Source organism: Amphiura filiformis, chromosome 8 (genome assembly GCF_039555335.1).
Source record: "Amphiura filiformis chromosome 8, Afil_fr2py, whole genome shotgun sequence".
NCBI lineage: Eukaryota > Metazoa > Echinodermata > Ophiuroidea > Amphilepidida > Amphiuridae > Amphiura > Amphiura filiformis.
Window position 1 is genome coordinate 70,485,055 of NC_092635.1, and position 12,648 is coordinate 70,497,702.

Consider the following 12,648-nt stretch of genomic DNA (forward strand, 5'->3'; position numbering starts at 1 on the left):
TAGTCTTACAAAAGTACTTGTCTGTATGTTTGTATAGATAATTTATTTGCTTGAACTCCATCATGTTATGAATTGATGCCTGGATTAATTTAGCTTTCATCAAAAGCATTCTATATACCGTATTGTTTGTAATAAACGCTCCCCCTCTAATAAACGCCCCCCCTCCAATTTTTCTGTGAAAAATTGACAAAAATGCAAACATTTCCATGCTATATCATGTGAGTAAGCTTAAAACTGGCATCAGTCAGTCAGTCTTGTCATGGACGATCGGTAAATTGCATGGACAAAACCTATTATAATTATAACTCACACTTCCATCCATTCCATTGCCTAATTATGGTAGAATTTCACCAGATTCTTGCTTGCTGATGCATGTATGGGTGTAATTTTAATGTATTTACCACGAAAATGATATTTTCCATGGGCGTTGCCATTAGTGTAGCAGTAAATCCCTCCTTTCTACAGGAGCACCATCGGGAAATTTAACCCGAATTTAAAGTTTTTTTCCACTGACAATTCACCTTCAATAAACGCCCCCTTTTGGAAAAATGCAACGCCCCCGGGGCGTTTATTACAAACAATACGGTATGCTTGTAGACAATGTTTTACGTTATTGCTTTAAGCTTGCAAGAAGTTCATGATTTTTTTGTTGAAATTGACAGTTAAGATTTGTACATTCATTTCCGTAATCACTCAAAATCATGATGCTATAAAAAGTCTGCAAAAATGGGGAACATTTTGATAATTGAAACCTGTTATTACTTTCAATTAAGTGCAAATTAAAATTGCAAGAAAAGTAAATAAACTGAGATACAATGTATTTTGATACATCATTAAATACTTTTTGGTCCTTTTGAATAAATATAAATTGAACTGAGCAACTGAGAAAAAACTGATGCCTTTCAATTGCCAATTAAAGTTACATATTTAATGAAATCATAAAGAGGTTACAATATCATTTTCTCTACATCTTGTAAGCGAATTAGTCTACATCAGTGGCATTGCCAGCACTTTTTTTTAATTTTTGAAGTGGCATTCTTGGCCATGCTCACTAGATAATGATGTATAACAATCATTTTGATACATCCTGTATGATATCATAATTCTGTATTTACACCTATGAAGGCAAGGACAAGTGGAGAGAGAACAATAGAAGCCAAGGGCCTTGTCCAAGGGCACAAAATGATCGCCTTCATTCAGCATTGAGCATAAGCCCCAGTGACCTAGAAACCCCAAGTGAACTAGAAAACCATCAAAATCTTCCTTTTTCCAAAAGGAAACAAATAAAGCTTAATTAAAAAGTGTGTGAATCTGGGCCAAAAGCCTCCAAAACGGGCTGAAAATAAAGAAAAGTGCGGAAATTTGGGCTTCATGAAAGCAGGAATTTTTGGTATTTTTGCAATAGTTGCTTGAATGCAAAAAGCGCAAAAGCAAATGCACCTCGAAAAAATTTCCACTTTTACAATATCCATTAAGGTGACAAACAAAAAAACCCTATTCTACGGGCCGACGGACCTTTCAAAAGATTTTTTGCAAACATTTTCAGCCGAAATTAATCAATTTTAGCACCAAAACGGCTAGTTTTACATGATTTAACAAAATTTAAAAAAAATTCTCCAAAAATCGCCTACAGTCATGTCAAGACGATGTAAACATTTTCTCTTTTTGTTCCAAATGATCTTAAAACATAGAATGTTTTAATCAATTTGTTTAACATACACATATATATCTAGAGAAAGACCTCACAACTACACTTGTATTTGCTTATATCACCTGACAGAGTTATCCAACTGAACATTCCACACTGATCAGCGCTGGTGTGTTGATTTATGGTAATAAGCAAAATTGATACATAAAACAGTTGTAGGTAATATTTGGACATCTAAAGGAGGATAAATAACACCTCCATTATCTCCTCCATTTTGGGGCTGTGTGATGTACTGCTACTAACTGGGAATTCCTGTGATTTTACTTGGCATTTACATCATTGGCAGTTCTAATCAGGCTCATCCAATACTTTGCTATACTATGATCACCTCGTAATATGCAAGATTTATTTGTTTTTTGGTCAATAAAGTCCCAACTTACGCCTGTGCAAGTTCACAAAAGCGCACATCAGTCGAGCTATATGCAAAGCATGGTTCATGTAGGTGGACCCACAATGTTAGGAGTCCCACCTACAGAGTCTAGTTATATGCAATTGATGTGAATATGCCAAGACCAAACTACTTTTAAGTACAAAGCATTGTTAGCAAAGTGCAAAGTTCACTACCATTGAAACACAGTTACGATATTTTTTATCCCACTTTGATATTACCCACAATACACTGTTCTAAATTTTCAATAGTGCTTATTGATACATAACAATATTGCTCCATGATCACACAGTACACACAGATGACTGGTTATTCATCACAAGACCGCATGATGACATTTGAACAGAAAATAATACATTTCACATTGTCTTTGTAAGTGCGTAACCTGTATGCACTATCTACAATGTATACACAGTTGTTGAGTTTGCTTGGAGTTGTTTCAAAAATGCTTTACGAGTGTCACGACAATAGCACGCCACCACATAGTTCACGTCCTTGTCAAACACGCCTTCATTTTGACTCGCCGTGTACGCTGGAGTGAGAAACAAGTAAGAGAAGAAGAGGTGTGTTACCATGACTACAATGACACTCTTAGCACCAATTTTGACGTTTTAAATTATAACAGAAGATCTTTTGGTAATATAAATGAATGAAATATGACAAGAGCTCGATCCTTCCTGTTTTGCTGTCGATTTTAAATCGTCTCATTCCGCGCCATCTCTTTCATCAACTGCTTGCGTGTATCACGACAGTAACATGCCATTACGTAGCGTACATCCGTTTCTGCCACATTTGCGTTCCACGCATCCGTAATATAAGCTGATGAGAGACAAGTGAAACAGATAAAAGATATGTGTGAGTTACTACAGAAACTCAACATTCACAGGTTGGCTGTTGTCGGACGACCCTGGCGTTCCACTGCATCAGGCAGAATGAGGCTATTTTGGAAGGGTTCAACGGATGCATAATTACTCTGCTCAAGGCGCAAGCTCTTTCGGATGTTGCACACATAGTACGTCATTGCCCGTTGTATTGAAGTTAGCGCCTCATCGTAGACGGAACTCGTGTATGCTGCAACGACAAACACACAGGTTTTGCGTTATTACGCTGGGCCATTACATCATGATGAAAGAATGTTAAGAATCACAGTTACTAGAAAACAAGTTTTGCAGGTTTTTTGATATAAAAGTTAGTAAGTGTTCATCAAGATTATTTAGATGGTTGCCCCTGTCCTTTCCTTCTTCCTTCCATAGTCCGTCGTACATCTGAGCAGTAAATGGCAACGGATCTCATGACCAAAGTCTCTGTTGTGAGATATTTGGAAACAGTGTATGCTGTGTTGGGGAAAACAATGGACAAAGACAAAATTGGTTGTGTGAAATTGTGAGGGCAGTATATACTTCACTTCGCCCGAGTTTGGTTGTGACATCAGTGCCTTTACTTACGTGGTTACACTGCAAGCATGCTGACAAAATGCCCTGTTGTGATATTATAACATTGGATGCCTCAACCAAGGGATTTTAAAGGTGGAATAATAATTGTACATTGGTTCGCCTCAAGTTCAGCAGTGATGTAGCTGCACGTTTCATTAGTCACAGAATCAAGTGTGTAAAAATAATCGTGCAGAGTGTACACGCATGCATACAAGGGCGGTTTGTCTACTACTGAACTTGAGGTGAACCAAAGATTGACAGTTGAGGACATCACAGTCAAGCATTAACAGAGTGGAGACTGTGGAGTATCCAAGATTCAACTTCAGATTCAACTACCATACATGGTGCACCAAAATAGTTTACAAGTTCCAGGTTGTTTTACCAGATGCTGAATGGAACAATTGGTGGATATGCACATTATGCAGTCAGGACATCTTAATTTAATAGTTTGTCTCAAAGCCCTTCCCAAGTTAAAAACCTAATGCGGAATGCATTTTTTAGGGTTTTTCTTTTGCTTAATTTTTTTTATCCGTTAGTGTTGGACCAAGCTTTTTGACAAGAATAAACCACCTTTTCATTTCTCAAGGAGGTTTTGCTGTTGTCAAGATGAAGAATTTTATTGAAATTTACGATATAGGCTATTTTGGCATCTGGCGATGTTGGACGGGAGACTTTTGTGGTGGATTTGGAACAAAAATAAAACAGCGAAAAAAAAAAAGAATAACATGCAAAAAGTGGGCATGTAACTAATGCACGCAGGACTTTGAGACAAACTATTATAATTAAGATAGCCTCATCATTCATCAAATAAAACACCAACATTATTCACTTGGGTTGGAGAAAGGCAGAGTTTAAAATAAGAAACAAACCTAAGCCAGCCAAATATAGCTTGTTCGTCGTTCTAAATTCCTTGGATATCTCCAACTACAGCTCTTGAGATAAATTTTGAGGCCATAGTGGAACATTCGGCATGCATGTAGCTCCGCAAAATACAACACCACTCAGGTATACAACCGAGCCATACACTGTGTACAGAATAGTGTGCACTTAGTGTAAAATACATGTATGTGACAAGTATGATCCGTGTTGGCCACAAATTATATGAAACTAACTATAGACTACATTAATTTTTACCTTTTATAGCTTGTATGACTTCTTGGTTAAGTGTTTTCCTGGCAGGATTATTGGAAAACCCATGACTAGTAGCCTTGCCCATAGCCAGGGTCTGTCGGTCAAAGTAGATGTCCATCAGTCTCCGAACACACACAGACCAGGGGGTTTTAGTGGTCTCCCTGGCAGCAATCTGAACTTCGTACAGCTGACCACGCGTCAGGAAGACACGGTAACCTCTGGCTAGAAGAATTTGCTGTTGTGAAATCTGGGTTTCAAAGAGAAGGGAACAAAATTGTTTCAATTTAATCTCATTATCTACTGGTGGGGGTAATTTGAATGAACTCACTAACACCCCTCTCCTACATAATACCCTTCTCCTACCTATCACTACAAGATTCCTATTTGGGCCGCCTGCCCAGGTACACCATCGCCAAGGTACCTGGCTGGTGGAACACACAGAATATCTACACAGTACCAATGCTGCTACTGCACAGGACTCAGCAGCAGTGGTTCTGCACTGGTACTACAGTAGTACTCCCCCTGGTACTGCACAGTAACAGCCAAGTACCTTGGCGATGGTGTACCTCTGCAAGTGGCCGTAATATGAATCTAGTAGTGAACATGGAATAGTCATGTGAATTATACAATCTTTAGCTTGTGTTTCATTGTTGAAAGGGATGTTTCACCATTGTTCATCACTGTTTAACAACTCACGTCTGGTACGTCTGCGTGCTTTGCTTCGCTCGGGCAGCTTGTGAAGTAAGCAATGCAGACGACGTGGACACATTGTTGTTAAACGGTGATGAACAATGGCGATTGATTCCCTAAATCACATGCCAAAAAAACAGTCACAAACCTGGAATGCTAATTAGGTTATACATGGTAATTAAGGGGGGTCAATCTTTTGTGCGTAATTATAGAGGGCCAGGGGATTCACTCTATCATTAAAAAAAATATTTGAAGAAGTCAAAGAGCCCTAGGAATAAAAACTGTAGTGTAATTCACGCCAGATACAATTTCTTTATACGACAAAAATTAATTTTTGTAATCGATCAAAAAACAAACGTTTTATATCAATTTTAAATTTAGCCTGAATCCGTAAATATGGTACCTCTCGCCCTTTTTTAGGTCAAGGCTATTATTACCATTATGCAGCGAACCATTGTTGAAGCTTTTTCACATACATGCACAAAACATTCTAGAGAAAGATTGAGGACATATTGTGTTGAAATATCTTTTGTTGATTTCGAATGATAATGTCATGAAGTCGTAAATTTTAAGGTCAAATTCCTAAAACCAAAACAAAACATTGCGACGAAGATAATTCCCGACTTACGCAATTTCATCATCACATCAGTGTCTTTATTATTTGTTTGAAACCTTTCCCAAACGTTCGTGCTATTTATGCATAAACGGCTAATCTATCTTTACAAAACGCGTCTTTTTTTAGTAAACAAAAGGCTAAAGATGGCATTATGAGATTTATCTTTTATCATTACACTCATCCGCTCAACTGCCACGGTGGCCGAGTGGTAAAGCGCTAGACGCGTAATCGAAGGAAGTTTAGAATCGCTGGTTCGAGTCCCGACGAAGCCTTTTTTCTTCAAAATTCATGATCGCATTCCGAAATGAGTCACTTGTCGGTAAATCATGTATCGTATCCTTAAAACAAATGAAGCAAATCTTGGGGACAAGTGATTACTTTAATTCCCTATTTGTTTGATGTTCAATTGTTCATGGATTTTGATAATATACTGAATTTTAATTCATGCTAATTTACTGGAACCTTATCATTCTCTCTCACTCACCCTATGCAAATAATGCCATTCACTTACATCCAAACCATTCACTTGCATATCTTCTGGCCCAAGCTCTCCCATTTCGGTAGCCACCGGCATCGCTCGCAAAACTTCATCAGAGAAAACCACCTCTCCTTCCTCGTCTTCATCTACCCCACCCATAACAGCTCCCTGATCATCAAGCACCCCACCCAGTAACGTTATCTATGGGTGGGGTGCTTGAGATGGTAGTGGTACAGGTGGTATAAACTGGTCTGGTAGTAAACTGCCACTGTGGTGTAATGACATACCACCCCTAGATGGACCAGGGACATTCCATGATGCAGATTCTTGGTACATCATGCTGCTGCCCCCTTGATTACCCATGAATCTTTGCTGCTGCTGGTTGCTCATTGATGTGACTGATGTGATCCTGGGCATGGTGGATGATGATGATGGAGGGGCGCTGGAAAACGATGGTTCTTCTACAACAGAGAGAAATTTGTGAAACATTATGGACCAGATTAAAGATAATAGTGTGGACTCATGTAAAAGTGATTAATGATATTATCATGTGATCACTCTGTTATGCTTTGCCATTATTGAACTGTTTCGCATGTTTTAAAATAAATGATTCTAGCTTCCCTAAAATGACCTATACTGTATGTAATATATTTGGCATGATCTTAATTTTGCGGTGGCTGCTTGGAACAAGAGAAGTGCAAAAATGTAGCACAAACACTTACACTTTTATAGTATGTCATAGATAACAAGAGATGTTTACTTTACAGACGGACAGTCTGATCAACGACCTCATCCCCACGTTTTCTCCATCTTTGGAGAGCCCATATTTTTTTATTAATCATATGAAATATTACCCTTGAAAGATGTATTTAGGCCCCGGCAAAAAACGCAATTTTTTAAAGTAAAAAACGAGATCCAAAATTTTGAAAAGCGAGAATTTCCCGAAAAACGGCACAAGAAGCTTTAAAAACGCCCGAAAATGCGAAAAACCGCTCAATCACAAGGCACCACAAATGTCCTTCCTTTTGATTTTGTTCACATGGGATTATAAGTGTGCTCATTTTCACACAACTGCCATGAACTTTAAGTAAAAATATTATTTTTTAACAATAACAAAGCTAATAATGAGAGTGAAAATCACCTCCCAAAATAAAGGGCAATAAATGTACATAACATGTGAGGTGCTCAAAGAGAATGAGTCTAATGTTGTTAATTCGTCACTATGTCAACTGGATCATGCTTCTGAGTCCTGAACCACTATCGAAATGATCACAACACAAAGTCTATGGCATGAACTATCAATTGATTACCTAAGAGAACTCTATGGATTCGTGGAACTGGGCCTTTCTTCCACGGATACCATGATTAAGTGTAGCTGGGAGACTATTTAGAGAGTGGGATTGAGACCTCTTCCATGGATACCATGATTAAGTGTACCTGGGAGACTATTTAGAGAGTGGGTTTGAGCCCTTCTTTCACACACACTTGGAAGAACTGTCTGCTACAGTGCTAGCAATAAAATGCTGGGCCTAACTCATTTTTGTAAAATGGTGGAGTTGGGCCCTTCTTTCACTTAGGTATTCAATTCGAAAGATGTCTGATCCAGTTACCAGGATTTATATAACCACTTTGCTGGCAAATATTCATTTTGACTTCTTGGAAAATAAGTGCTCAAATTCTTTTGTTTCTTATTGTTTTTAGCAACTCATATATATGACTATTATAACTTGGTACAGTAACCAGAAGTTCAATTCTCATGTGGTTTGCATAAAAACAAAATATTTTAAAGGGTTAGTAAAAAACTTAAAAATTGAATTTGTTCAACATTAGACTCACTCCCCTCGATAGGGCGTGCACAGAATTTGGTTAAAATCAAGAATTCACTCTTACCTTCTGACGAATCATCCTCAATCTTGATCTCCTCGATGAGTACATCCTCCTCCTCTTCTTCCTCCTCCTTCACATCACTATCACTTTGTAACATTTGTTCTACCGCTTGGTTTGGCTGTACACTTTCTTGTTCTCTAGTTCTATGTGTACCCACTCTCTGTTGAGTTGTACTGTCCAAACTGCTCGATTTATCGCTAGTAACAGTGCGTGTCAGTTGAGTTGCCGACAAAACATTTTTGACACTTTGAGTTGGTTGATTAACACAGTGTTGTTCGGAATTTTTGGGCACAGGTGGTCTTGCAAAAAAATGCATAGATTCTCTAGTTCTCGTCACTCCTGATGATGACTCTCTATTAATGGTCTCTAGTACCACAGAGCCTATTTCACCACCCTTTTGAGGTAATACATTTGTCTGGTCGCTTTTACCATCAATTGTTTTGTCAATTTGTTTTGATGTTCTTCTGACATCTTCATCACGACTGGACAAAACTGAAGACACTTTATCCGATACGGCAACATCAGACTCTTTATCAAACGTGCTAGTTCTGTTACTCCCTGCAGTTTCAGTTCTCACATCACCAACTATCGTTGTTGTCCACTTCCTCAAGTGCACACCAATTTGGTCCTCCGGCTCTAGTTCTTTAGCATCTGTATTCTTCTGACGAGGTAGTCTCTGTGGGTTAGTTCTATCATCCCGCTCCGTTTTCATTCTCTTACGACGATGGTAACGTAATCTACCCCTCCTGCTGTCGTTATCCTTGACTTTCCACCTGCTCCGTTTCTTTTTCCGCTTACAAGATTTTTTGGCCGCCTGCGGCTGTCCCGGTGATTCCTCTCCTGATGCCAAGCCTGTAATGAAAAATAATTCCATCAGTGTGATGCAGAAACATAGCACTGGATGGAATGAGAAAGATTTGTACTGATTTTCCCCATTTTGTGTCAAATTTTATACGTTGACAGAAAAATAACAAAAGTTCAGTTAACTTACTTGGTAGGACTGTTCAAATCACTGTTAAGCACTACCAGTCCCTTCTTCACTGTCAGAAGTGAGATCATTACCATGTTAAAAAAGTCCATTATTAAATACACAAATAATTTCTGGTGTGTCGTAAATCGTACAATTATCAAATTGGTGCAAAAGTTTAGTGTTTAAAAATATAAAATATGGGGAAAATTCAGTACAATTTGCCAGCATAAACAACTACTCACCATAAGCAGTAATATGGGCATCCCTCTCATTTTGACTTGACGATATGTTGCTCAGGATTTACCGACTTGAGAAACGAGACGCTGCCAGTAAACACTTGAATTGTTCCTTCAACAGATTAACTAAGATAAAAGCAGGCGGCGGATGACATGATCGCGCCGCAACTCGTGAAACCGCCCGGCCGTATGGCATTTTCCATATACTCGGTTAGTTTTGTGGGGTTCATTATCGAACCCCAACGGTTTTAGCTTGTATTTATATTATTTATCAACATAGGCCTATTTGTTTGTGATATTTCAAGCGTTTTAAAATTTCAAAATAATCCCATTCAATTACACGGTTGACGATGAAAATTTACTGAATTTAGGGACTGCACGTCATACACCACCTGGATAAAAGCATGCTGATTGCCTGCCACACTGCCAGTTTGAGTCCACAATGTATGACGCACTCAGTGTAGGCATATTCACGATAATGTTAATATTGTTTAACGTAATAAGTTTTCATTATCGCAATCACGATACTGGTGAAAGTCAGCGATATTTTGATAAAAATGTGTCTTCAAAAGTATGAAGTTTGCCACATTTAAAGTTAGGAATGGTCAGCCAAATTTGCCTGTCTTAAACATCACAGATTATCAGCCATTACAGCTTTTAAAGTGCTGATTATGTGCATTTGTGAATACAATGAGGCTTTTGAACTGAATATCAACACACACATTTTTGGCAAAACTTGACAAAAAGAACGGCTCATGAAAGAACTTTTTTCACATTTTTAAAAGAAAAAATTAGTTTTAAAAATAAAGGGTTTTGAAGCTGCCAACATTATTGTTTATAACATTAAATGTTACTAGGAATGTTGTAAGGCCAAAAAAAAAATTGTTGTGTTGCCCTCAAGTGGGAAAATAGGAAAGTTGGGTTGGACGGTCGGATTTTTTTTTTTTCAAACCTTCATTTTTTAAAAATCCACTCAAATATTAAATAATGCTTCTTCAATTAGGGGACATTTGTAAATTTTGACTTCTGGATACCTGTTAGACATCAATTAGGGCTCATATTGAAATTCCCTTACACAGGAAGGTGTGCGCCATCCTGCAGCTTTCCTGTGCTAGCCTTTTGTTAACTCCTGGGCCGGGTGTATCACTGATGCATATAATCCATCCGTTTTATGACCGAGCTTTCCTGAGGCGCGCGCTTAGCGAGGGGAATCCTGCCTTCTTTCTGTGTGAAAACGTGGTAGGGTATTTCAATATGAGCCCTTAAAGACTAGTCTTTCAATAAAATATTAATTTAAGTGAAAAACATTGATTTTGTAAACAAATCTGTAAAAATCATCATTCAAAAAAAAAAAAAAAAAAATGCCGACTCTGATTTTTCAGGATTTAGGGTCGGGCGGTTGAGGGCAACACAACAATTTTTTTTTTGCCTAATACAGAAAAAGTGTCAAAGAACATGTCTAACTCGATGTTATTACATCTACAGAATGAAATGATTTTTTTTCCACAAGCCACTGATATTGTTTAAAACACATACACTTTTGTGCTCAATGGTTTTCTAATTCTATGGAGAAACTGTGATCAAAAAACTCTTTGGGCACAGATTGTACAAAAATCTGTGTGTATGAAAGCGTCATTATCAACTCCTCTAAATTTGGGAGGGTACAGATCGGTTTTGAAAAATAATCTGTGCATGCGCATTGCACTATGGTCAGGTCAATTTTTAGGAATTGTTAAGTCAACTCAAACTGGTAGTGTGGCTGATTGCAATGACTATCTCTCACGACATTTGTCAAACAAGCACATTTGTTCGAATTAATGTTAAAATGCAAACCTAAGTAAATGGATACATTTAATGTGTACAGGTACAGTCACCTGCTTCACTACACTAGCTTCCAGAGAAGTATGGCAATCTTTTGCTCTGATTGGCAAGAGTGCCCTGTTAACGAGTGACATACGCTGCGCTTTGAGTTCCCTTCAAGAGCGCTGCTCTGCGCCGACCAACACTCTGGCGCGTATTCGGCAAATCAGATTATCGGTTTGTTGATGACTATCAGACGATTGAATCAGCCAAGCAGAACTCCACTTCCATGTTAACGCTGTGCTCGCGCTCAAATGTAAACAAGTTCCATTCTTCTCTGCCAGAGACTGTAGCTTGATGAAGCTGAATATGTATAAAGATTTTGGTCCCAGAAATGTGTACACATGGGCTCTATGCCTCTACAGACTGCTTTGCAGTCCTTTTCAAAACACATCACCCCAGCTCAGCTATGCCCTTCCATAAAACACAAACACATCTGATGATCTCCAGAGTGGCAAATATTCACTCACACACACATACACACCCCCACACCCTGGACGCACACCCCCACATACATATGTGTACATCCATATCAAAACGATGCACTTGTCGGCTGCTACATGTGTCTCATTTCACATAATAGCTAGGATTAAATACCAGACTCATCTCAAGTGGAGATCACTACAAATCATCCCCAAGTGACATGGTTCAAGGAATGTTCTCTGTATTCCTAAACCATGTGACTTGGGGATGATATGAATTGACCTCCACTTGAAATGAGTCTGGTATTTATTCCTAGCTATTATGTGAAATGAGACACATGTAGCAGCCGACAAGTGCATCGTTTTGATATGGATGTACACATAAACATCGGCAAACATGGGCAGAAATATTCGCCTTACGTTACCGCAGTCTATACATGTTTGAGTTTAGGTTGCTTTGCCACGGACAATAGCTAAGCACAAAATACCCCACACCACCAACTGTGGACATTGTGTGTGCACTGGTAAGGTACATGTATATATCATACTATGCAATCGCTAGGAGCGTAGTGTTTTTTTATGATGTCACTTCCATCGCTGATCAACAGTGAGACTGCCGATATCTAATCAATCAGTCACTAGCATGCCAGAGTGTCACACAAAGGAATTGGCTGCTAGTTGTCCCATGCATAACTAAAAACCAACCACCCTGCTTGTGGCCAAAAACAAGTTCCTCTCAGTCCCTTCAAGATGCCTGCCACACATTCGCCCTCTCTTTTGCCCCATAATGACCACACACCCGAGACGGATGCCCCAATCTCACTCCTCT

General features: G+C 38.7%; 2 protein-coding genes across 6 annotated transcripts in view; both read right to left on the minus strand.

Moving 5' to 3' along the window:
- The window catches only part of LOC140159413 (uncharacterized), a 61,113-nt gene that overhangs the window by 32,547 nt on the left and 15,918 nt on the right, over nucleotides 1-12,648 (minus strand). The window lies entirely within an intron of this gene.
- On the minus strand, nucleotides 1,755-6,613 carry LOC140158345 (nucleus accumbens-associated protein 1-like). 4 transcript variants are annotated; one of them, XM_072181437.1, is made up of 3 exons: nucleotides 6,478-6,613; nucleotides 4,664-4,907; nucleotides 1,755-2,628 (listed from the first exon to the last, which is right to left on the minus strand). In XM_072181437.1, exons 1-3 carry the CDS (start codon nucleotides 6,601-6,603, stop codon nucleotides 2,495-2,497), a joined length of 504 nt encoding a protein of 167 aa, XP_072037538.1. In that variant the 5' UTR covers nucleotides 6,604-6,613; the 3' UTR covers nucleotides 1,755-2,494. The 4 variants fall into 4 exon arrangements, with proteins under 4 accessions (XP_072037538.1, XP_072037539.1, XP_072037537.1 ...); XM_072181438.1 differs by having other exon boundaries at nucleotides 1,755-2,915; XM_072181436.1 differs by having other exon boundaries at nucleotides 1,755-3,167.

Excerpts from the sequence above, each read along its gene's own strand:
- LOC140158345 (XM_072181436.1), bottom strand. The coding sequence starts at position 6,603 with ATGGGTGGGGTAGATGAAGACGAGGAAGGAGAGGTGGTTTTCTCTGAT. Across the intron at positions 4,908-6,477 it reads TGCAAGTGAATGGTTTGGAT|ATTTCACAACAGCAAATTCT; the intron begins GTAAGTGAATGG and ends TTTGAAACCCAG. Across the intron at positions 3,168-4,663 it reads AGTCATACAAGCTATAAAAG|CATACACGAGTTCCGTCTAC; the intron begins GTAAAAATTAAT and ends TTGTCGTTGCAG.